Consider the following 24,910-nt stretch of genomic DNA (forward strand, 5'->3'; position numbering starts at 1 on the left):
TTCCTACACCGTGAATATGAAAAAGAGTGCCCACAAAGAACGACTAGAATGAGCCACTAAAATTACAGAAATAGATCAGCAATACGCTCTAAGAACCCAGACTTATACAAGAAGCCAGTGAACTCCTCTCGACACATCCAACTGAACGCCAACTTCTGATGAGTAAGAGTTTGTTTTGTATCCATGGTGACAAATCTGGTGAGATTTTAGCCAATCAGGTGAGAGGATTCAGAGCAAAGCGGCACATCACAAAAACTCAAATGGATGATGGCAACATGACCCAAGATCACTCCAAGATTAAAGATACATTCAGGAATTTCTACTCCCGACTTTTTAAATCGCTTAAACATCCCCACGATTTCCTCTGACAACTAAATGAGATGAGATGAGCCAATATCAAAAGAGGAGACAGCTGCTGCTCGGTAAACTTCCAGCATCATTTAATGAAGCATGTTTTACTCTCATTGCAGAGAAAGGCAAAGATCCAACAGAGTGCTCCTCCTATAGGCCAATCTCCTTATTAAACGATGATGCCAACATTTTGGCTAAAGTTCTGGCCCGTAGGCTGGAGGACATTTTACCATCAATCGTATCCGAGGATCAGACCGGCTTTGTCAAAAACCGCCACTCCTGTTTTAATACACGCCGCCTATTTGACATCCTGTACTCTCCCTCCGACCCGGTCCCCGAGTGTGTCATCTCTCTCGATGCGGAAAAACCGTTTGTTGGCGTGGAGTGGAAGTACTTATTTTCTGTTGTGGGAAAATTCGGCCTCAGACCAAGCTTTATCAAGTGGATAAATGACTGTATCTTTGCCCTACTGCCTCAATCCTAACCAACTCTCAACAGTCCACTTCCTGTTATGGCGCGGTGCTGAGCAGACAGGTGTTAGGACCCCTCCGTCAAGTTCAAAGAATTTTGCAACTTAACAACCAAAACTATTTCTGACCACCATATATTATATTGTCGAGGACAAAGTGGGTTCCAAATGCCACCGAAACCGCCAAAGCAGTCACAGAAATCTGCAAAATTAGACTCCTAGCTGCAAGTTAGCGGGGAAGCTAATGAAGAAGCTAAAGACGCTAGCATGGCTACCAGCCCAGACAGTATCCTGTCCGCTATTCAAGGGATGAAGGACGACTTCATGCAGAGATTCGACGGACTTTTCGAAGCAATTCAAGGGTTACAGTCTGATTTGAAAGCGGTGACGGTTCGTATCTCCGAAGCTGAAGACAGAGTTAGTGCTAACGAGGACAATATTACATCTCTGCTAGCTCAGAACACGACCATGAAAGCGGCCACTGAGGAGTTAACAAATAAGGTGGACGATTTGGAAAACCGCAGCCGCCGCTCGAATCTCCGTCTCGTGGGTCTCCCGGAAGGGAGGGAAGGGACTGACTTGTGCTCATTTTTGGAGAAGCGGCTGCCTGAGGTGCTTGGTGCAGGTAACTTCCCTAGACAACTACTGATAGAGAGAGCACGTAGAATTGGAAAACCCAGTGAAGCTGAAGCGAGGCCGGCGGCGCGACCCAGAGTGGTGATAATGAAACTCCTCAACTACGCGGACTAAACACGGATTATGAGGGCTGCCAGGGTGAAGGGGCACTTACTTTTGGACAACCAAAGGATCATGCTCTTTCCAGACATCTCTGCTGACCTCCAGAAGCGAAGAAAAGTGTTCGATCAAGCGAAGGAAGAGTTGGCGTCTCTCTCCATTCCGGATCTACGCTACGGGATTGTTCACCCGGCGACACTTCTCATCACGCACGAGAGAAGACGCCACACTTTTGACACAGCAGCGGCGGCGGAGAAATTCGTACGGAAACTAAGGGATGATAATCCTGAACCCGTGGACAACTGAGGGACAACATAACAGAGTTATACCTTGGGACTTTCACTTTGCCTAAATAAATAGGTATGTTATAAATATACGGTGGATATACGACAATATTGGCATTATTTTCATCGCACAGTAATTATTTAATCACTGAGTCTATGTTTAATTGATGTTCATCTGTGTGGCATTAATCACAAACTGAATCCCGATATACTGTGGTTATGACATCATTACTGTTTAACGGAGGTTGGGGCGGGGGGGGGGGGGGGGGGGGGGGGTCACTCTGGCTGTCAAGTAGGCTGTTCCTCACCATGACAACAGCATGTGTGGACCAGCGTAGCTCCACAGTTGGGCTCCTGTGTGAGCTCTGTAGGATGTGTTTTCTTTGGGGGGGGTGGGTGTATTTCAGTTGGGGAAGTACACTCAGTAATGTTCCCAAGTTCCTCTTTGTTACTTTTGCATCTTTTTATGTTTGGTTTTTCTCTTCTCATGTTACTTTCTACATCAGCAGCAGCCACTTGAAGTTTATTCAGCCTTCCTTCAGGAGACTCATGTAACTGCAGAGTGATCAGAGTGAGGAGGAGATGGTCTGCTCAGGTGTTTTCGGCTTCCTTTAGCTCACTGTTACGTGTGGCCAGTTAATTTTGTTTTGCTCCTTTCTCTCTCTCTCCCTGTGTCTCTGATTCTCCATCCTCCTTCTGCCTGCTGCGCACCTGAGTGCAATGAGCGCTCAGGGAGGGGGAGGAGATATAGAGGTGCAGGGAGAGCAGAGTGAGGAGGGCAGACACACGCAGACAGCAACCTCGTGGGGAGGAGGGTTTTTCTTTTGTTCCTCCTAACTTTGGTTGTATTCTTTTCCACAGGTCCTTTCCCCTCAACATGTATTTATATTGTTGGGGTTTTGTTGTTTTAGTTTGTTGTTTTAGTTTGGGCTGGAGATTTCCGGTAGTCTAGTTATTTCGTCTTTTGTTTTATGATGATTTTCCCAGTTTAGGTAGTTTAGGGGGAGGTGCTGGGAGCGACGCTCCATTGCGTGGCTGGCCCAGTACTTGCCCACTTTTGTTCATTTTGGCCAGGGTCTCCAGCTCCTTTTTTTCCTTATCACTTATTTTCGTAGTGATGATTTTCTGATTCTTTATTCAATAAACAAATTAAAACCCTGTGTGTTTTCAAACATCCTTCTGTTGTGTGGCGTCCTTTTTAAATATGTTGCGGTCCTCATTGTGAGCCTTTGTTTTGTCTTAGACTTCGTTCGAGAGGCCGTAACAAACGTATTTGAAGCTTATGTTTGACACGCGCGAGACAGAGCCGCTCTAATGTTATTCAATGCTGCAGTCTCCAGCAGCCGCGTATGCTGCGCGGGAGGCGAGCGCTATACGCGAGTAATTTTCTGCTGCTCTGTTCGTTTTACGTGTCGAGTCTATTTCTCCCCGCTGCTGCGCGTCAGTGAAGCGTAGAAAGCCATCGACTGCTATGTAAATACATGCCCACAACCAAGGAGTCCATGTTAAACAATGTGATCTCTTCATTTTGGCCACTTTGATTTCAGCCACCCCACTTATGGCCAGGAATCACAACTACCATTGGCTGACTGTGAGACTCATCTTTGCTGTAGTCGCAGCCGGAGAAGATTACAAAATAGATGCTGCCATGATGCTTACGTGTCGCGCACATTCCTCTGACGCTACAGTGTTGGCGTAGATCAGGGGGGGCCAACCCTGCTCCTGGAGGGCTACCTTCCTGCATGTTTTAGGTTTCTCCGCACTCTAACACACCTGATTTGAATGTTTCACTCGTTACCAATCCCCTGAGACGCTTCAGTTGGTTGATAACGAGCGAAACATTCGAATCAGGCGTGTTAGAGTGCGGAGAAACCTCAAACATGCAGGAAGGTAGCCCTCCAGGAGCAGGGTTGGCCCCCCCTGGTGTAGATTCCCAGTAAAGGTGATAATAATAAGAAAGCAATATTGACAATTAGTTCATTGCTGAAATATGAATATATATGCATGATGTTGAGACAGTGTTATGAAATGCAGCCCTGATAGAGCGCACTCATGATTTTGTTTAGTGTCCGACATTGATGTGTTCACGAAATGATAAAATTGCTCAAACAGTTCTTACACTGTCTGACTTTAGTTGTGAAACTTTTCCGTCTTTTTCAGTTCAGCTAATGAATTGTGGAGGATTAATTATTGAATAATTAATTTGAGGTGGGGGGCGCAGCTGCTTTCATGTTCTTTCAGGAGAGGCTCACTTTGAAAACCTCTGGTCTGGGGCCAAAATACATCAGTGATCTACAGACACAGAGCGAGCCATCCCGACCCCTCAGGTCGTCAGGGACAGGTGTGCTTTCTGTCCCAGAGTCAGAACCAAACATGGAGGAGCAGCGTTCACTTTTTATGCTCCGTATATCTGGAACAAACTCCCAGAAACATGCAGGTCTGCTGAAACACTCACTTCTTTTAAACCAAGGCTGAAGACTCACCTGTTCACAGCTGCTTTTATTACATTCATTTAATACATTTATTTTAATTCTTTATATCTGCACTGTAACTTTTACTCTTACATTTTATAACGGTCTTTTTATATTTCAGCTTCTGTTATCACTGTTTATATTTTATCTTCACTTTGCTTTTGAAGTCTTCTTTCATGATGTGTTTGTTTGCTTTTGTTGTCTTGTGTGAAGCACTTTGACTTGTCTTGTTGCTGAACTGTGCAACATAAATAAACCTGCCTCGCCTTATTTCCCTGAACTCTCTCATTCTTCCTGTGATCTCTGCAGATTCATGAAGCTCAGTCTCAGTCTGCGTAAAACTGAACTTTAACTCAGCTTGAAAACAATTGTGCAGACGTCTTCATCACATCTGGCTTTGCTTTCAGTCTGTTCACACATTAAATGTTACAAAGCAAATTAAATGATGTAAATATAAAAACAAAGGAAGAATCTCAGCGTTGGCTGGCGGCTCTGTAACTGCCTCTGTGAACACAATAGGAACAATGTTTCTTTTAAAGCACTTGCAGCATTATAAATGTATATTTGTCTGTTTTAGAGTCGGATTAAAGACTGTTAAAGATTAAAGTAAAGGAGAGAACATGTAAATATTTATAACACATCCAAGCAGTCACATCTCAAAGCAGTTTCACTTCTTATAACCATTTACAGCAGTAAGCACTTTTTCTGACTCACATATTGTGTAAAAAATAACCCAACAGTCCTTTAAGTGTCATGTTAGTGATGTTATATCTCCTCCTCTCCTCACAGTAAGTCGCTCATACTTTGTGTTTCCTGTATCAAACTAGTTCAGTCAGTTGGTTCAGTCAGCACCACAGTCACACCTGACAGTTAGTGCGAGACAACAAGATCAAAGACATTTCATGACTTCTTTGGAATTTGACTGTTGGAGTGTTTTTACACTTTGTGTTTATTCAGCACAAACACCTGAAATAAGAACAATACAGGTGTTAGCTGCGGCTAGTTAGGAATGTGTGTGTGTTATTTGTAACTAGCTCTCTCTCTAGCTCTCTCTGTAACTCATTCTCTCTCTTCTCTCTGGTAATTTATCAAACACTGCCACAGTTTGGTTAAAAACATTTTCCACTCAGTGTGAAACATGTTCCTCGTGTGCCAACGAGACTTCATCCCAACACGTGAGAGCAGCCAAACGTCACTTCCCCGTCACCACAACGACCTCCATTTGAAAACAAGCGATGTGAAAGAGCCGACAGTAAACTGGAAAACACTTGTAGCAACGAGCCCAAACACTTCTGCATTATATTTTATACCTCCAACAATAAAAACGCCCAATTCAGAATTTAATTTACCCCCACAAAGGGCGAAGGAGGGTAAAAGAAGAGCTGGTGGCTTTGACAGCAGAGAGGATGAAGGAGGTAAACTGTGTCCCTGCTGGTTTTCTAACGGACTGCTTTCCCTGAGACAGAGATCAATGTGTTTCTATCAAAGCAGCAGCTGTTCACACATTCACAAACATATTTAAGGTGATTTTCAAGTCGCATCTCATCTTTACTGCGCAGACAATGATTGTATAAGTGAGCACTCACAAAAGCCACATATGTAAAAATGTTCATGTAAAAAAATAGTTTTCAAGCTCGAGTGGAGTCGGGTTTGATCTCACTCGAGCAGAAACATAACGCCTTCTCATCCTCCCCTCAGAGCTCTCATGTGCCATCATCTCCTGTCATGTATTAATAAACTACGTCAGCATCCAGGTAACATTTGTTTTGTGCTGATCTGAAAGCACAGGTAACCCTGAGCTCATGTCAGGACAAGTTATTTCTCGAAACAATACGGCTACAATAACCACTACATTACTGTTCTGCACAACACTACACATTATGAAAATGACCATCAAACTCAGGTAACACGGTTAACATACACACAGAGTATGTGATGTCAGGGTTTGACATGTCAGCTCACAAGACAGGTCCTTCGTCCAGTTTGATGGCAGACTGAAGGACTCTGATGTAGACCTTTAACTTTTTTTAATATAAGGACGCCGTTTGTTGATCAGCAAAGTCATCATTTATCTCTCTGTCTGACTGGACATTTGGCTCCTAATAGCCATAAAACTTTTTAAGCCATTAAGTCATCCAACATCCTGGAGTTTCAGTCTACCACCGGTCATATCAGAGGAACGGATTCACCCAAAAAGGTGTGGAAGAGCAACTTAAGTACCTCGATGGGTTGCTCTCATCTATTTGCACAATTTTGATCAAAGTCACTTTGAGTTCAGTCTGAACAAAGTAGAGACAGAAAGTAAGAACAAGTATCTTTAAATCACTGTAAGGAGAAACTCACCATCGATGTATATAGAGATGTTAGAAAAAATCTGATGGCAGATCTCCTCCTGAGTGACGACACAGCTGTAGTTGTCGGTCTTTGTCACAGTAGTTTGGAGGATGATGTCGTAGCTGCCTCCTCTTTCTGTGACCTGTGGTTCGTTAGCCTGAAGGATGTTTCCAGAACTGTCCTGCCACTCCACTTTAGGTTTAGGAGAAGCTCCTCTGACAACACACTGCAGCAGAGACCAGTCCTTTGTCTCCTTGTGTGACGTGACATACGGCTTTGGACATGTACCTTTGTGTAAAGTATAAATCATAGAGAGAGAAAAGACAGGAACAGACAAAAACAGAAGATGTAAATATACGGCTCAATAACATGTCCAATAATCTTTTTCACAGGGCATGATGTGATGAAGGACCAATCAGCAGCCCTCTACATCATAACACAGCTGCTTGGTGTGGTGGAGTGTCCTTTGGTCATCGTTAAAGGGCAGCAGACACACAGACTTCACCTTATGGAGGAACTTTATTAAAAGGCTTGTTGGACTTTACATTGAGTGAGTAAAGTGAGTTGTCAAATCCCTCGTCTTCTTTGAACTTAGAGTTAATATAAAGTCATATAATGTAGGTTAAGGATGACATCACAGTTTCCTCTTGCTTGTTAGAGATCGTTAGAGGCCTGTTAATGATATAAAGTGTTCTGTGTATGTTGGTGAGTTTACTGTATCTTACTGACAACTTACATCTGTCCATCATTCTCTGACAGACTGAATAATTTGTGGTTTTATTGGCTAGACTTTAGTTTTCTATCATGTAGTTATTTTGTTAACCCTGATAATGAGTAAACCTACTGCTACAGCAGAGACACAAATGGGCTTTAGGTGTTTTTATTTGGCTGCTAGATTTAATCTTTTGAGTCTATATCTGAGTTTCTGTGCAGAATATGTCCAACTTTGATTTATCTAACTGCTAACTTTGATTTTATTTTGACAATTAATCTAACTATATGAAGGCATACGATTAGTGTATCTTGTGTTGTGTTTTTATAAAGACAGATATTTTGTATTTGCAAACTAGACTCTGAACTTTTTTGCTTTATTTTTATATATTTATATTTGTTGCAGCAAATAAAATGAGCATCAATGAGGGTATATTAGAAAGACCTCTCTGCATCTCAACTAAAATAATGAATCATCAAAACAAGCTGCAGTCTGCAGAAAGACTTTAAAGTTGATCAACATCCCTCTAAATGATTGTAACAGAAACTGATCAGTGTAACCTTGATGTCTGATTTTCTGCAGAGCTGTTGAATAACGCTGCTTTAGTTTGAGATTGTTGTCTTCAGTTAAATCAAATCAAAGGATGATGTCCAACACAGAGAGTCTTAAAGATTGATACAGTTTGTGAATCAGGTCTGTGGATGTTTACTCAGCACATACACGTGACAGGTAGTGCGTGACATCTTCAAAATCAGGACTCACCTGCGACGTTTTCCTCTGTTCTGTCCTTTAAGAAACACTCTAAAAGGAAAACATAAAATAATAAAGGTTAGTGTTTGTTGCATATCATCAGCATGGCACAGAGGTAATACTGGCATAAAAATAATCTGTTATCCCTTTTAGAAGACATCTAAAACTTAAATTAAAAAGCCACTGTCTCTGATTGCACAAACGAGCTTCCTGGAGGAGGCTGGTCTGAGTCAGTCCTGGATGATAAGAGTCAAAGAGTCTCCTCTGATCAAATAATCAGGATATGTTTGACTTTTTACTGTTGGTGGAGCAGTTTGTCTAACAAAACTGATCATCATCTTCCCTTGTTGACCTTAAAGAATTAGACATAATGGGATATGCTTACTTGTAGCGTTGAGGCAGATAAGAAAAATAATTCCACCCACTTATCTGTGTCTCAAATATAATTCTACAGCCGACAGCCTTAGCTTAGCTTAGCTTAGCTTAGCTTTTCTGTTTGAATTAAACAAACTAGAAAAATATTAAACTGTGCTAAAGAAATACTCACCAACAATAAGCTCAACGCGGGATTTTATGTCTGACTGATCACGGTGAAAGGTGCAGGTGTAGTTTCCTGTGTCAGCCAGCTTTGTTCCTTTGATAACGATGGAGGCATTACCATTCTGTAGATCGTTCTCAAAATGAGATACCCGTCCTTCGGACCGCTCGATCCCACCTGCTTTGTACATGTACACCTCCCTCACCTCACCGACTTTCTTCCAGACAAAGAAATCTCCCTTAATGTTCTTAGAGCCGAAGGAACAGGGTAAAATGGCATCACTGTCTTCTTTCACGGTAACTTTGAATGCAGCCGGCCCTGAAAGACAAAAACATCTGGTTATTATTGTGTTAACATGCAGAGTCATCATGTAAGAAAGAATAAGATAAGATGAATAAGACAAGTAAAACCACACAAACAGGTATTTCTGGTTGGTTGAGAAATTCAGCGCGCATGGGAGAGAGAGAGAGAGAGGGAGAGAGAGAGAGAGAGGGAGAGAGAGAGAGAGAGAGAGAAAGGGAAGTGAAGTGAAAGAGAGAAACATACCTTTCTCTGGATTCACTCAGATATGGTCACTAAGCCTAACACATTAAACTCAAAACATCACCTGGGCTTGTTCAAAAGCCTGAGAATAAAAGCATCCAGATGATTACGAGTTGGTTTGCAGCCGATGTTCTCGTCTTTGTCCCTTCAGGCTGAATTCACCTTAACAACTGTAACACCTGCCCGCCTCATGACAACAAGCTGGCACGCTAACAGAGATAACATAATGGTGGGAAAATCTTCATGTGCTGATGTTTCAGATACAAAAGAAGAAAGGACAAGCCTGAACTACTTCACGATGTCTCCGTCTTGACATGAGGAGTTGTGTGGAACTTAATCATGTTTAACAACATACAGATCAAACTCAGATGTATGTTGGTTTTGTTGCAGTAGTTTCCTGAGTACCATAAAAAATCTTGTCCACAAACAGGAAGCCCTGTCACCTCCCTCCTCACCTCAAACGACCTGACAAGAGGAAACAGGAGCAGAGACAGAGCGGACAGCTTGCTTTACTTTGGGAGGACATATTTAACGTTGAATGAGGGACATAATTCATTATTGTGATGTCATTTCTGCGTCATTATGCGGTGGTTGTTTCATACAAAATATCATAAATATGAAGCTATTAGGGATGTGTGCTGTCAACAATGATTGTAAAAAAAAATGGACGACATGACAGCTGCCTAAAAGTGAAGCCAAAGCCTCTCTATCGCCCCCTGCTGACTGGCTGCAGTATAGGTCCTAATCGACCGGTGAGAGGGGACGTTACTAAAACAATCACTACAGTGATTGAAGTTTCCATATCTGTGAACGTCTGCTTCAGACCAACACAAAGAAGCTGTTCTGCTGTTAAACACGCCGACCTGCGGGATCTTTGCTGTTTTTTCGGTAAGTTAAGTGTGTGTTTTGGTTAGCGGAAGTGGCTATGGCGGCTCCACCTGCTGACCTCTACTGCGCAGCCTCTGGCTCCAAATGACGTCACAATCGCAAGATGGCAGCTCCGGCCACAGGGCCTATTTTTTAATTTTGTACAAGGAGAGCAGAAGGCGTCCATCTATATATACAGTCAATGGTCTCCACCTTCTCTCTTTATACAAAAGTGGAGTACAACCCGATGGTTTGAAGTGCACTGGGATATTGTGTGTGTTAAAAAGCCTCCTGAGTTTCTCAGATACTCCAGACAGGTAGAGAATAACAAGGCTGTGGCATTTGTTGTTCTCTCTTCTGTTGGAGTTGTGTTTTTCAGAGGTTTTGCTGAACGCTCCACCCTGAGGATATAACACCCACACATAAACAGAGCAATGTAGTGTACAATGTAGTGTACATCAGGGAAACAAAACAACCCCTCCACAAACGCATGGCCCAGCAGAGCAGAGCCAGCTCCTCAGGTCAGGACTCAGCTGTCCACCTAAAGGACAAAGGACACTCCTTTGAAGACAGCAAGGTTCACATCCTGGCCAGAGAAGAAAGCTGGTTTGAGAGAGGTGTCCAGGAAGTCATCTGTGTTAAGCTGGAAAAACCCTCCATTAACAGAGGTGGTGGTCTAAGACACCATCTATCACCCACTTACAATGCAGTGCTGACTTCTCTGCCCAAACAGCTGAGATCACACTCACACTCAGGATCATGTGAGCTTAACGACCCATCAACACCAGAGGGGACTAACGACTCTCAGTGATACTGGGTCAACAGCTCAGGCTAACGACTCACCCCTGATTACACATCTATTAGCATACTAATGACCTACAGAAGCCTATATTTCTAGCTAATAATGCTAACATCTATTAACATACTAATGACCTACACAAGCTTATATTTCTAGCTCTGTCCACCAGTCAGTTAGAACTGAAGAAGCCTTTCAGATTTTTTGCCTCGTCACCTCCCGCCTTGACTACTGCAACTCCCTTCTCTTCGGCCTCCCCCAGAAAGCCCTCCATAAACTTCAGCTTGTCCAGAACTCTGCCGCCCGGATCATCACCAGAACACCTTCTTCCAACCACATCACCCCCATCCTACAGCAACTCCACTGGCTCCCAATAAACCAACGGATCACCTACAAAATCCTTCTGTATACTTTCAAATCCATTCACAACCTCGCCCCTCCTTACCTCTCCGACCTCCTGCACATTGCCACTCCATCCCGCACCCTCCGGTCTTCCTCCTCCATCCACCTCACCGTACCCCCTGCCCGCCTCAGCACCATGGGGGCCAGAGCTTTCAGCCGCTCTGCTCCCCAGCTCTGGAATTCCCTCCCACCCGACCTCCGAAACTGTACCACCCTCCCGATCTTTAAATCAAATCTCAAAACCCATCTATTCCGCCTCACCTACTCTCCCCAACTCTAAGCACTGTCCCTCACCCACTCCTAATGTATTTTATCTGGTCTGTTTTACCCTTGTTGGTGTTTTTACTCTTGTTTGTGTTTTTTGTACAGCGACCTTGAGTGTCCTGAAAGGCGCTTATAAATAAAATGTATTATTATTATTATTATCAGATGAGAAGTGAAACGTCTTCAAGAACTTCAACCAAGTCCAGTTGCCTTTTGGATTCAGCTTAGAGTGACCATGAGCTGGATGACTGAGGACCTTCACAGACATGTTTGACCCGTGAGGGTGGCAGCAATGAAACTTGAAGGCCAACTAAACTAAAAATTAGTTATGAGCTTTATGAAGACGTTTATTTAACGTTTACATTCAGACCATTTTTCAGTTGGATTTCAAGTAGAAATAAAAATAAAAGAAATAAATGTGTTTCTGATTTAAGCTGCAGAACGGCTGTAGGCATTTATTTGCATTGTAGAGGATACAAAATGTAATGATTGCAATCAGTGAAATATGTAAACTTTAAGTCTTTAAATTGTCTGTGAAAGAACTTTTGAACCAACATGGAATGTCTTCACCCTCAACTAGTTTTTTAAAACCTCTCTTCCGGGTACCTCGGCTCTACTTACAATACTAGAAAATACTATATAAGAGTATAAATACTACACTGCAGCACTCTTTGCATCCCTGTTTACAGTTCAAACATGTTAGTTGTCTTAAAGGCTTGAAGGAGACCTGAAGGTGGAAACATGCTGACTTTAGTTTTCCTCCATTAAAAGTTTCTTATTCCTTCCTTAATGCCTGGCCTGTTATTTTGTTTGTTGTTTTCCTCCTGTATTAAACTACTCGTTATATATTTATTGTTGCTAATGTTCAGCTTTATTGTCCGTGTTTTAGCTGTATGTCTGTGTATCCTCTAAACATTCTCCTTCTAAGAGCCACACCTTGCTGGACTCCTTCCTTGTGCATTAAACACGTTTCCAGGGAAGCACTAGACTGCACACACACAGTAGCCTACACACACACACACATAAATATACACACACTTGCAGCAGTAATGACGCTGCATCTATACCAGCTCTGTGTGACAGCTGATTATTATAAGTCTGTAATTAAATCAGAAGGATGATCTCACTGATTAATATTAAAATACGCAGCAGCCTTTACCGTCCTGTTTCCAGGCAGCTGATCTGTTTTCTGGTTGTTCATCTAATTTAAATTAAATTAGCTTAAGTCTTATTACCGAGACTTCTTACCGTTTACATCTCCAGCCGTTATCTTCGCCCCGAACAGCAGACAGAGAGAGACGAGAGGAAGCAGCTCCATGGTTTCCATCCTCACATCAGACGTCACAGCACGTTAACGTCTGAATTTAAAGACTCTGCAGACACTCCCAGCGGCGTGATTGGCCCCTCACGCAGCACTTTCGGTTTGCAGCCGACGCATTCCGGGAATAGACTCTTTTTTTTCATTTAAACTTTACATAACGAACATGAATGGCTTCTTTGTCCAAGACGACACAAAAGCATCAAATGACATTTAAAGTTAAAAAAGAAAACTGGGGGAACAAAATAAATAACAGTAAAAAAGAAAAGACAAAAGGAGTTCCAGGGGTTCTGTTTTGTCTTTATTTAAAACAAGGACATGTACAAAACAAGATAGTGTGGTAAGGAACATTGTTTATGTTGAGTGCAGCTTTTGAACGCAGCCCCTTACCTGACTCCTCCTCCACCAACCCCTAATCAGGCCAGGTAATATAAGGCCGTGGTTCTCAAGCGTTTTGGGGCCAGTGATCCCTTAAAGGGGAGAACATTTTCCAAGGACCGTCTCATAATTGTTACAATTACAATGTTACAATTTCATTCAGCAGACAGGAGACAGGCAGGAGACGTTTTTGTTGCTGTTTTGTAAGCGAGCAACAGGGTTTGAATTTGATGCGAGCGGCGACTGGGAGGCGACTTAATCGTAACACAGATGAAGGACATGCTCACTACCATTTGAACTCTTTGATGCCATTGGACATTTTTGTATTGTAAAACTTATCACCCTAAATACGTCAGACCTGTTTCAAACTTGTAGTTGGACGGGCAGCGAGAGCCTTCCTCCTTTACATTTCTCCCCCTCACGGACAAACTGAATGGCTGCACTCTGTTCCTGATTGCATCCTGAGTTCACCTGTCGTCTTCTACTTTGAATCCCTGCTGCTAAACGTTTCAAACCTGGTTATGTCACCATGTGTAGTGACAGACTCATCTTACAACCTGACAGAACATGCCTCAAGGTGGCGGTCTCTGAACACAATGGGCACGATGGGTCCCCCTCTACCCAACATTTCAGGTTCTGGGGTGATGGCAGCACATCGTAAGTAGCCAATCACCTTTGTGTTTCCTCATGCGGCGATAGATAGAGACTTAACAGACATTTATTTACATGGAAATCTTTGAGATTACTTTAATGAAGAACTCGTTACGATGACACTTTATAATAAACTTGGTTCAGGTCAGGGAAGGATTGTGGGCGTGGTGATGGGACACACCGTAAATTCTCACAGAGTGGGCGGGGCCTTTATTTACCTGAGCTGCAGAGGGCACCAGGCTGTATATGAAGCAGGCTTATGTTCGAGACAGGCTGTTAGTTCTAATTCCCTCTGTGCATGTGGTCATATTTTAGTATGAAGCCTCATTTTTATATGATCTGCTCTGTTTATTCCAGTACCTGATTATTGTTCCTTAATAGTGTGAAAGCTCTAAGCTAGATCTGAAATTCAACTTGAGATAAATTCCCTGACACTGTGGCTGCTTCCCAAGTCTCTTAAATTGCATCCATGTTTCCTTCACTTGCGTCTTAGTCCCTCCCACCAGAGATGCATGGAGAGACGCGAGGAAACCAAGAGAGGAGCGAGGAAACGAGGGAATGTTTTTTAAGAGACATGAGACGTCCTTTCCGATGAAGCGTCACGTGCTGCGACGTCCGTTTGTGATGATCGCGTCATCTGATCACCGCTGGATCAGCTGTCAGTCTGCTTTAACAGCTGTTTGTGTCTGCACACATGTGCTCTGTATTCATTCTAATAAACACACAGTAACAGTGTTTCCTCTCTGTGTCCTGTTACCTGTGTAACAAACACCTGCACATGAAGAACAGGCTGCAGTCTGTGTTCCTGCTGCAGAGCCAGACGGACATTTCCTACAGCACTGTGTCTTTATATTATTTGTTCATTATTTACATTTTCGATCACTGATCATCTGATCTGAATTAATTATTTAATAAGCCCAAATACTGTCTGTTCATGAACTATGAACATTATTGATTAGGCTCAAAGTTTCAGGATAAATAGAAATCACGTCACGCTGATCAAACCCGACCTCACTGACGCTCACTCTCACACGTAGTGTTACCTGCTGACAGAGAGACTCTCCTGCTCCCTCTGAATTCATTCATTCATCTGTAATAAAAGTTAGCAGGGAAATAACTGATCATGACGAGAGGTATTTCTTTAGATTACATTTAATAGAAATTAATCTGTTTTTGCCACTTTTGACTTTAAGACAACTTATTTTTACTCAGATGTTGACTCAGAAAACAAATCAAATCTGCAGTTATTCACTGCATTTTATATATTTTACGACAAGTTATGATCAATATTTCGCTCTAAACGATCTCAGCTTGTCAGATACCGACTCATTATACCGACGTTGTTTATCGTCGGTTTCAAGGCGCCCTGTAAAGTCTGTTTTAAGGTCCGCTTCTTCCTCTCTGCGATATGAAACTCCGGTGATGTTGTGAAGTTTCACATCAGTCCGATCTGCTGCAGCGTCCAATCACTAACTGATCTGTAATAAGGGGGCGCGTCGGCCAGTAAAAGACTTCCGTGGAGGCTGCTCTCGTGTATCCTCGCTTATCGCTCCTCGGAACTCCCTCCTCTCTCCTCGCTCCTCCGATCCGCGATAAGAGCTTTGAGACGGTCCTCAATATGGCGGCTCCGGAACTACTTCCGGTTCGGGCGAGGAGCGAGGAGCTATCAAATAAGAGACTTGGGAAGCAGCCTGTGTCATGAAAGCCGTTCAGATTTCCCGACTTCCTCAAATGCATCAGATCGATCCGACCTCCGCTCAACAAACTTGTCATGTTAAAAGTTTTCTCCTCCTCTTGAGGACAGACCTGACAAAGCTTCATGTTGACTTGTTCCTAATCTGCATCATGATTATTATTCAAACATGTTTATTGATGTTTCACAAAGTATACAATCACAATAGAGCTCAGTACGCCCAAATAAGGTCAACATAAAAATGCAACATAGAAATACTAAAAGCTATTATTGCTAAGCATCAGAATTAGTAAATAAGGTGAAGCATCAATGACATGAACATTTAAAAAATCATTAAATCAAAATAAATAAAAAGTAAATACAGCAGTTAAATCTGCGACCATTTACAACTCCCGCCCTCTGCAGCGTGTCATCCCCCATTCTCTCGTCCCTGTTTCTGACACTATCCACTGTCTCTGTCTCTGTCTCTCAATAAAGTCATAAAAGGCCACAAAAATAATTTAAAATATATAAAAGAAAATTAGATAAATGAATAAATTTGGACGTTGTATTAATCACAGGAAACTCAAAGTCTTGAAGTAGGACAGAAATGTTGCCAGACCTTATTAAAAAATCTGCATCCTGATGTTGAAATCGGGCGAAGGTGAGACCCGTTCATTAAAGTCAATCACAAGAGAAACAGATTATTTTTCTGTAAACGTTGCAGCACGCGGAACAGGAAGTCTCGACCTGAAGTCGTTTGTCGCTCACCGCTCCGGTTAGATTTCACCTGCAGTGACTGAAACACTTCAGATGAGTAATCCACGACAGGTGTTGATTTGTTATAAGTCCCATGATTGTTTGATTATTGGCTCATAATTGTAAATAAAAAGGATGATAACATTCATCACTTATGAATAATTCAAAAATACATTTTTTAATTATTTGACTTTTTCTTTTTTCGGCCTTTATCTGTTGGTGCCGACCACGCCCCCGACTACTTACAGAGAGCCGGCTGTTATTGGAGAATTTACAGGAGAAACACTTGTATATGAAAGCAGAGCCACATGCACATTCACCATCCCAACATCCTTCATGTTCATCTACAGCCCTGATCCTCACCTTCACCTGAAACTCATTTAACCTTTGACCTTAAAAACAGGTCTGAACTCTCAAACTGCCTGAAGTAAGTGAGGAGCAGCCAAAATGTCCTCACCATCACACAGCACGGTCTGAACCTCAGACTGGTTCTCACACAGTTTAACAACAACACACACAAACTGGAGCAGCCGACTTCACAGCACATGTAAAGCTGCTTCACTGGGTCCACTTTGTTCAGGTAGCAGCCCTGAATCACTGGGGTCTTTGAGGGTCTCTCCCTTCTCCTCGTCTGCAGGAAGAGAAACAAGATTATGTTCAAGACAATCACAACTGACTCCATCGACTCGGAGTGTAAATACCAACTGAATACTGCACGACTGAGGAGGTCAAACTACTGTCAGGACTCTGACCTGGAGACATATGGGAAGAGTTTTGAATATTATGGCACAATTGATGATGTAAACTTACCTTTTCTAGAATTTCTTGACTTGCGGAGCTTAAAAATGAGCACAAGTAGAACAACAAAAAAAAGACAGGCAAAAACTGCAGTAGCAACGATCCATCCAGTGGAGGACGAAGAGGACTCGTCTGAAACAGAGAACACAGAGTTGTTGTGACTCTCAGAGTGTAACTGCAGATCACACACAGCAGACTGGACGTCACAGCCGACACAAAGAGAACAACTAAAGGTGAGCATCCTCCTGAAATCTAAGCTGTCAAACTGTGTGCAGATAAAAGCAGCACTGGGATGAATCTCAGCAGGAACAGTGATGTTAGCTCTGATCTGATGCTCAGTCTCCTCCTGCTCGGCTGCACAGCTCACAGGTTGCTTTTGGTTTTGGTCTCAGTAGTGAGGAGGGGGATGTTGGAGCTTCGTCCTGTTTCTATTGACTTCATAAATATAGATTTTAATTCAATGTTTGACACAACGGTCTAATTAAAGATCCTCTGCTCTTAAAGAAAACAAAGATAATCACACTGATTGGAAAGTTTCTGGATGATTCTTTGCAAAGATATGAGCTCTCTTCCTGCTCAGGTAGCCATATTCTAAGTTACACTGCCTCAGTTTGCAAAGCATTCTGGGAACTTTCTTCTAGTTTGGAGTCTGCATGTGAAAACGCTCCATTGAGAGGCGTTTGGAGGGTTAGACGACCACTACACCTGGACTGAGAGAGAAACAGGACACACTGCTCTCTGCAGGAGTCCAGATACATTCAGGGGGAGACTTCAGAGGTCGGGCTCAGTGGGACAACTGGGATGCAGCCATTATAGTGGACTCAAGGTATCCCACAATGCATCGGGAGAAGCAGCGCACACCTAAGCAAACACTATATCCCATCATGCATTGTGCTGAAAGAATAAAAACAGCAGTGACATCATTAACGGAGCAGAGAAAATGAGGCGAGTAAAGGTTTCATGTTCAGATGAGCTCATTATATATTCGTCTGCAGAGAACTCTTTAATAGTGAGCAGGAAGTAGTGAACGAGTGAACGAGTGAATGATGTCACACATTAAATGTGAGCTCTTCTTGCAGCACTGACGGCTGCCCAGCGATGTCCACATTAAAACCATGACGTGCTTCTTGGTGGAGGGTCGGCTCTCCAGTTATTGGAGCTCAATGTGAGCAGAGCGACACACAGTCTGGATTTATGCAGCATGAAGCTCCAACTCTTAAAGACAAACACACTTTGAACTCTTTAATAAAAGGCTGCAGAGATGATTCAGAGGTCGTTCTGAGCGTCTCTTGTACAGACTGAGACACAGTTTCACATCTCTACACACACAGGGAAATATTTCAGCCTTCTTCAGCTCGTATTTCTGAGCTCACAAAAGCTCACAGTGTAATATTTATTATATGACTGGAAAATGTTCAACATTACAATCATTTATTTTCCTGTGAAAAAACACGAAGCGTCCTGATTGGTGAGTTTGAAAACATCCTTTCTGATCAAATCCATTGAGAGGATCTCTCATCAGATTGTGCTGCTTTAATATTCAGAGTTACTACAGTTATAAAAAGATCATTCATGTTTTAAACTCGGAGCTACCACCTGAAAGTCAGCTTTAAATGACTGTCAAATATTACTGGACCATATGAAGAGCTCCAACATGAAGGGATGCTGTGATCATGTTTGGTCACAGGATTATTTAGTGTTTATTGATGCTTTTATTTTGAAAGAGCTGGCTGCTTTAGGTACGGATAGGCTGGGCAGGCACCTGTGAAGGTGTTTGTTTGTTTACCTGTGAGAGGAACACAGAAGACGCCGACGATCTTTGTTTGACGGCACAAAGTTTAAATAAACCTCAAAGAAATTTATTCTTGGCTGGAAAATTCAATGTTTTGATCCCTGCGTGAGATCCACTGCCTGAGCCTCAGCGTCTGTTTGATTCTCAGGCTGTTTTATTATCTGACATGAGGACAAATCTCCACCACACTCATTCAATGTACGACAACTACAAACACCTGAGAGTGTTTCCAGGTGTAAATCCCCCTGAGTACAGAGACATGAACATACAGCTCATGTTCTTCTGTTTGCTTCTACAGAGGAAGTGTTCGTCTGTTCTCATGAATCCTGAGCAAAACCTGACAAGTTTCTTTCACCTGGAGAAGAAACTGAATTTTATACACTTTGAAGTCAATGACTAAATGCAGCTCACAAGTCTTTGCTGTTTTATCTCTCAAGAACTCGTGGAGTCTCTCGTCCTGCAGCTCGTGAACTGTACCGACACTCCTACACGCTAACTTTCACCATGTTCACTCATCAGCTCCTACTTCAGCTCAAATCCTTGTTTCTGTTTGACTCAATCATCGGGAACGTCACACGATAACTTGTGGTCTCTCGGGCGCTGCTGTCCGACTGATAAAGCCCTTTAGATCCAGCTAATGAGCCTCGTGTTTCAAACGTCATCGTCCACATCGGCACCAATAATCTCCTTAAATATCCGTCTGAACTGTTGAAAACAGTCTGTGTGTTTGAGCGCGCTCAGAAAAGTGCTGTATAATAAAAGTGTATTATAGATCTATTTGACACACTGCTGGCTTCTCTGACCAACACACCACTAAACACATATTCCCAAACTGAACTGTGTGAGCGAGCAGAAAAAGCTCGGTAGGATTCAAACTTCAGACAAAGTCGTTTGTTTTGTTTTACGAGGACGTGAATCTGAAAGTGAAACATTTAGTTTCCTGTGAGAATATCAAACCTTAATAAGCCGTCATTTATAAATAAGCCGACTGTATTTATGTGTGATTTGACATCAAACAAATCACAGCTCTGAATGTGATTGTGTCTGCAGCACGCTCACAGTTCATCCCTCCATTTAGCTCACAGAGCAGGAAAGGCCTGATGCTCTGACAGGAAGGATGTTAAAGGTCTTCTCCAGACACGTCAAAGGATTTATGATCACATGACTCCAATATTGATCAGACACAATCACTGTGTGCAGCTCTGCTCCCCCATCAAACACATCAGCTTCTGTGCTTCATGGTTTTAGATCACCTCCACCTTTAGAGCACCTACATCCTGTCTCTGTCACACCTGCATCACCTGCCTCTTGTGCCCACAAACTCAACCCTCCACAGTTTGCTTGTGAAAGCAGCAGCAGAAGAAGAGGCTGCTGTCCTTCCTGTGTGTGATATGAATAAAGAGCAGCTGCAGTAAAGCCTGTTACAGTCATGTTGTTAGAGTTCAGCTTTTAACACTGTGAGAGCCCACATATCTGCAGAGTGGACATGATGCTGAAGTTTACACGGCTCTTAAATGGTGCAGGGTCAGACCACAGAGGGTCTACAAGAGAGGATGTGAGTCTGTGGAGCTCATCATTACATCTTGTGTTCATTTCTGTGTACAACAATAAAACATGTGTTCAAAAGTGTCACATTTAGTGGTCAGGAACATTCCTGGATTATTAACTCTGTTTCTCTGTGACGCTGTTTATGTCTAAACAAATGAACACCACACATTTATCTTTACATTCTCTTCTCACATGTCGTATATACATTAAAAAGCTTGCTGTAAAATACCCCCTGTGCATACTAGTCACAAAGTAACACCTTGATAGTTGCTTAAAGAGGGTTTGGGGACAGAAGAGATCTCTACAATCTTTTCAGCAATAATGAAAAACAAACATTCGTTATCACATAAAGGTCTTCAGTATTTAGACCCCTCTGTCCTGAGAGCCTGACTGAGACTGAGTAGGACGATTAAAGTCTGGAGATTATTAAATAAAATCACCTTTTGATAATGTGACTTTGTGATCATTAAAGAACTGTGAGCACATGCAGAGAGTGACATTAAACAGAGTGAACTCAAACTGACAGCGCCCTCTAGTGGACAAACACTGAAACAGAGGAATGTATAACTCAGCTGCTGTAATTCTGGATTAATAAAATACTCTCTCTCTAATCTGACTGTCTAATCAGAGCGAACTAAACCCTCAGAGAGCTTGTATTTATTTCTGTTGCACATGTGGAATAATAATTATTCAATCAATAAACCGTTTTCTTCACTTGTGGCTCAAAAAAGTTTCTAATTCTCAGGATTTAAGTCTCTAAATCGTCCCTGTGAGGGTTTTCCATGTGACCTCAGGAACGTATGAATATAATATTTAGTGTTTGTGTGACGTTAACTAAAACCTTGTGTGTGGAATGAGCACGTTGTGAAACTGATCAGACTGATCTCTCTGTTGTTCTCCTCTAGACGCTTCCTCTGATCTCTGCAGATTCTCAAACTTCTGCGTAAAACTGAACTTTAACTCAGCTTGAAAACAATTGTGCAGACGTCTTCATCACATCTGGCTTTGCTTTCAGTCTGTTCACACATTAAATGTTACAAAGCAAATTAAATGATGTAAATATAAAGACAAAAGGAAGAATCTCAGCGTTGGCTGACGGCTCTGGAACTGCTTCTGTGAACACAATAGGAACAATGTTGTTTAAAGCACTTGCAGCATTGCAGCATAAGATTAAAGATTAAAGCCAGATTTCAGCTCATGTTTACAAAGCGCTGAATGGTCTAGAGCAGCTGTTTGCGAAGTGTGAGGCGTGCCTCCCCTGGGGGGCGCCAGAGGACTTCAGGGGATTCGCAGCGTGAGAAAAAATAACGTGAAATGGAGCGAGCAGAATGACAGTATGAGACCTTGTTGAGAACAAGCAGTCTGTGGAGACTGACGGGGAATCTACAGGTAACGCATTTGAAGCTTATATTTGACACGCGCGGGACAGAGCCGCTCTAATGTTATTCAATGCTGCAGTCTCCAGCAGCCGCGTATGCTGCGCGGGAGGCGATTTTCTGCTGCTCTGTTCGTTTTACGTGTCGAGTCTATTTCTCCCCGCTGCTGCGCGTCAGTGAAGCGTAGAAAGCCATCGACTGCTATGTAAATACATGCCCACAACCAAGGAGTCCATGTTAAACAATGTGATCTCTTCATTTTGGCCACTTTGATTTCAGCCACCCCACTTATGGCCAGGAATCACAACTACCATTGGCTGACTGTGAGACTCATCTTTGCTGTAGTCGCAGCCGGAGAAGATTACACAATAGATGCTGCCATGAGGCTTACGTGTCGCGCACATTCCTCTGACGCTACAGTGTTGGTGTAGATCAGGGGGGGCCAACCCTGCTCCTGGAGGGCTACCTTCATAGACGGATTACCACATGGGCAAAGTGGGCACATGCCCAGGGCCCTGAGCAAAGTGGGGGCCCTTGGCTTTAAGAATGAATATCCTGTAAAGTTTTTCTTTAACAATGTTGTTTGAATAACACAGTTTAAGTGTTTCTTCGTTAAATTCCGTAGATGTAATGACGTAATAACATTTTGAAAATCGATAAAGTGGGTCGGCAAAATGCGAACTGCAGACAGAGAGATGCTAAAGAACACGCTTTGGTACATGAAATATCCTCCATTTTGACAGGGGGCCTGGACGCTAATGCAGCGCAGGATGTGGGTTGCCCCATGCTATTGTACGACCACATTTTTGTGCATGGTGAGGGTACACGCAGTGCAAGTGTACTAGGCCTTTTTGCATTTGTGTAGAGCCCTTGGCAAGTTTGTGCCCAGGGCCCGTGGTCATGATAATCCGTCCATGGCTACCTCCCTGCATGTTTGAGGTTTCTCCGCACTCTAACACACCTGATTTGAATGTTTCGCTCGTTACCAATCCCCTGAGACGCTTCAGTTGGTTGATAACGAGCGAAACATTCGAATCAGGTGTGTTAGAGTGCGGAGAAACCTAAAACATGCAGGAAGGTAGCCCTCCAGGAGCAGGGTTGGCCCCCCCGGTGTAGATTCTCAGTAAAGGTGATAATAATAAGAAAGCAATACTGACAATTAGTTCATTGCTGAAATATGAACATATATGCATGATGTTGAGACAGTGTTATGAAATGCAGCCCTGATAGTGCGCACTCATGATTTTGTTTAGTGTCCGACATTGATGTGTTCACGAAATGATAAAATTGCTCAAACAGTTCTTACACTGTCTGACTTTAGTTGTGAAACTTTTCCGTCTTTTTCAGTTCAGCTAATGAATTGTGGAGGATTAATTATTGAATAATTAATTTGAGGTGGGGGGCGCAGCTGCTTTCATGTTCTTTCAGGAGAGGCTCACTTTGAAAACCTCTGGTCTGGGGCCAAAATACATCAGTGATCTACAGACACAGAGCGAGCCATCCCGACCCCTCAGGTCGTCAGGGACAGGTGTGCTTTCTGTCCCAGAGTCAGAACCAAACATGGAGGAGCAGCGTTCACTTTTTATGCTCCGTATATCTGGAACAAACTCCCAGAAACATGCAGGTCTGCTGAAACACTCACTTCTTTTAAACCAAGGCTGAAGACTCACCTGTTCACAGCTGCTTTTATTACATTCATTTAATACCTTTATTTTAATTCTTCATATCTGCACTGTAACTTTTACTCTTACATTTTATAACGGTCTTTTTATATTTCAGCTTCTGTTATCACTGTTTATATTTTATCTTCACTTTGCTTTTTAAGTCTTCTTTCATGATGTGTTTGTTTGCTTTTGTTGTCTTGTGTGAAGCACTTTGACTTGTCTTGTTGCTGAACTGTGCAACATAAATAAACCTGCCTCGCCTTATTTCCCTGAACTCTCTCATTCTTCCTGTGATCTCTGCAGATTCATGAAGCTCAGTCTCAGTCTGCGTAAAACTGAACTTTAACTCAGCTTGAAAACAATTGTGCAGACGTCTTCATCACATCTGGCTTTGCTTTCAGTCTGTTCACACATTAAATGTTACAAAGCAAATTAAATGATGTAAATATAAAAACAAAGGAAGAATCTCAGCGTTGGCTGGCGGCTCTGTAACTGCCTCTGTGAACACAATAGGAACAATGTTTCTTTTAAAGCACTTGCAGCATTATAAATGTATATTTGTCTGTTTTAGAGTCGGATTAAAGACTGTTAAAGATTAAAGTAAAGGAGAGAACATGTAAATATTTATAACACATCCAAGCAGTCACATCTCAAAGCAGTTTCACTTCTTATAACCATTTACAGCAGTAAGCACTTTTTCTGACTCACATATTGTGTAAAAAATAACCCAACAGTCCTTTAAGTGTCATGTTAGTGATCTTATATCTCCTCCTCTCCTCACAGTAAGTCGCTCAGACTTTGTGTTTCCTGTATCAAACTAGTTCAGTCAGCTGGTTCAGTCAGCACCACAGTCACACCTGACAGTTAGTGCGAGACAACAAGATCAAAGACATTTCATGACTTCTTTGGAATTTGACTGTTGGAGTGTTTTTACACTTTGTGTTTATTCAGCACAAACACCTGAAATAAGAACAATACAGGTGTTAGCTGCGGCTAGTTAGGCATGTGTGTGTGTTATTTGTAACTAGACTCTCTCTAGCTCTCTCTCTAGCTCTCTCTGTAACTCATTCTCTCTCTTCTCTCTGGTAATTTATCAAACACTGTCACAGTTTGGTTAAAAACATTTTCCACTCAGTGTGAAACATGTTCCTCGTGTGCCAACGAGACTTCATCCCAACACGTGAGAGCAGCCAAACGTCACTTCCCCGTCACCACAACGACCTCCATTTGAAAACAAGCGATGTGAAAGAGCCGACAGTAAACTGGAAAACACTTGTAGCAACGAGCCCAAACACTTCTGCGTTGTATTTTATACCTCCAACAATAAAAACGCCCAATTCAGAATTTAATTTACCCCCACAAAGGGCGAAGGAGGGTAAAAGAAGAGCTGGTGGCTTTGACAGCAGAGAGGATGAAGGAGGTAAACTGTGTCCCTGCT

At 42.6% G+C, this 24,910-nt stretch overlaps 1 protein-coding gene across 1 annotated transcript in view; it reads right to left on the reverse strand.

Moving 5' to 3' along the window:
* LOC138605318 (CD276 antigen-like) overlaps positions 1–24,910 on the reverse strand; it is a 54,636-nt gene that overhangs the window by 22,570 nt on the left and 7,156 nt on the right. Inside the window, exon 4 of the mRNA XM_069677479.1 lies at positions 6,654–6,932. Within this exon, the coding sequence (XP_069533580.1) occupies positions 6,654–6,932 (279 nt within the window). The remainder of the gene's footprint in view (positions 1–6,653; positions 6,933–24,910) is intronic.

Source organism: Semicossyphus pulcher, unplaced genomic scaffold (genome assembly GCF_022749685.1).
Source record: "Semicossyphus pulcher isolate SPU_LCO1_2020_fin unplaced genomic scaffold, fSemPul1.0.p SCAF_3, whole genome shotgun sequence".
NCBI classification, from domain to species: Eukaryota; Metazoa; Chordata; class Actinopteri; order Labriformes; family Labridae; genus Semicossyphus; species Semicossyphus pulcher.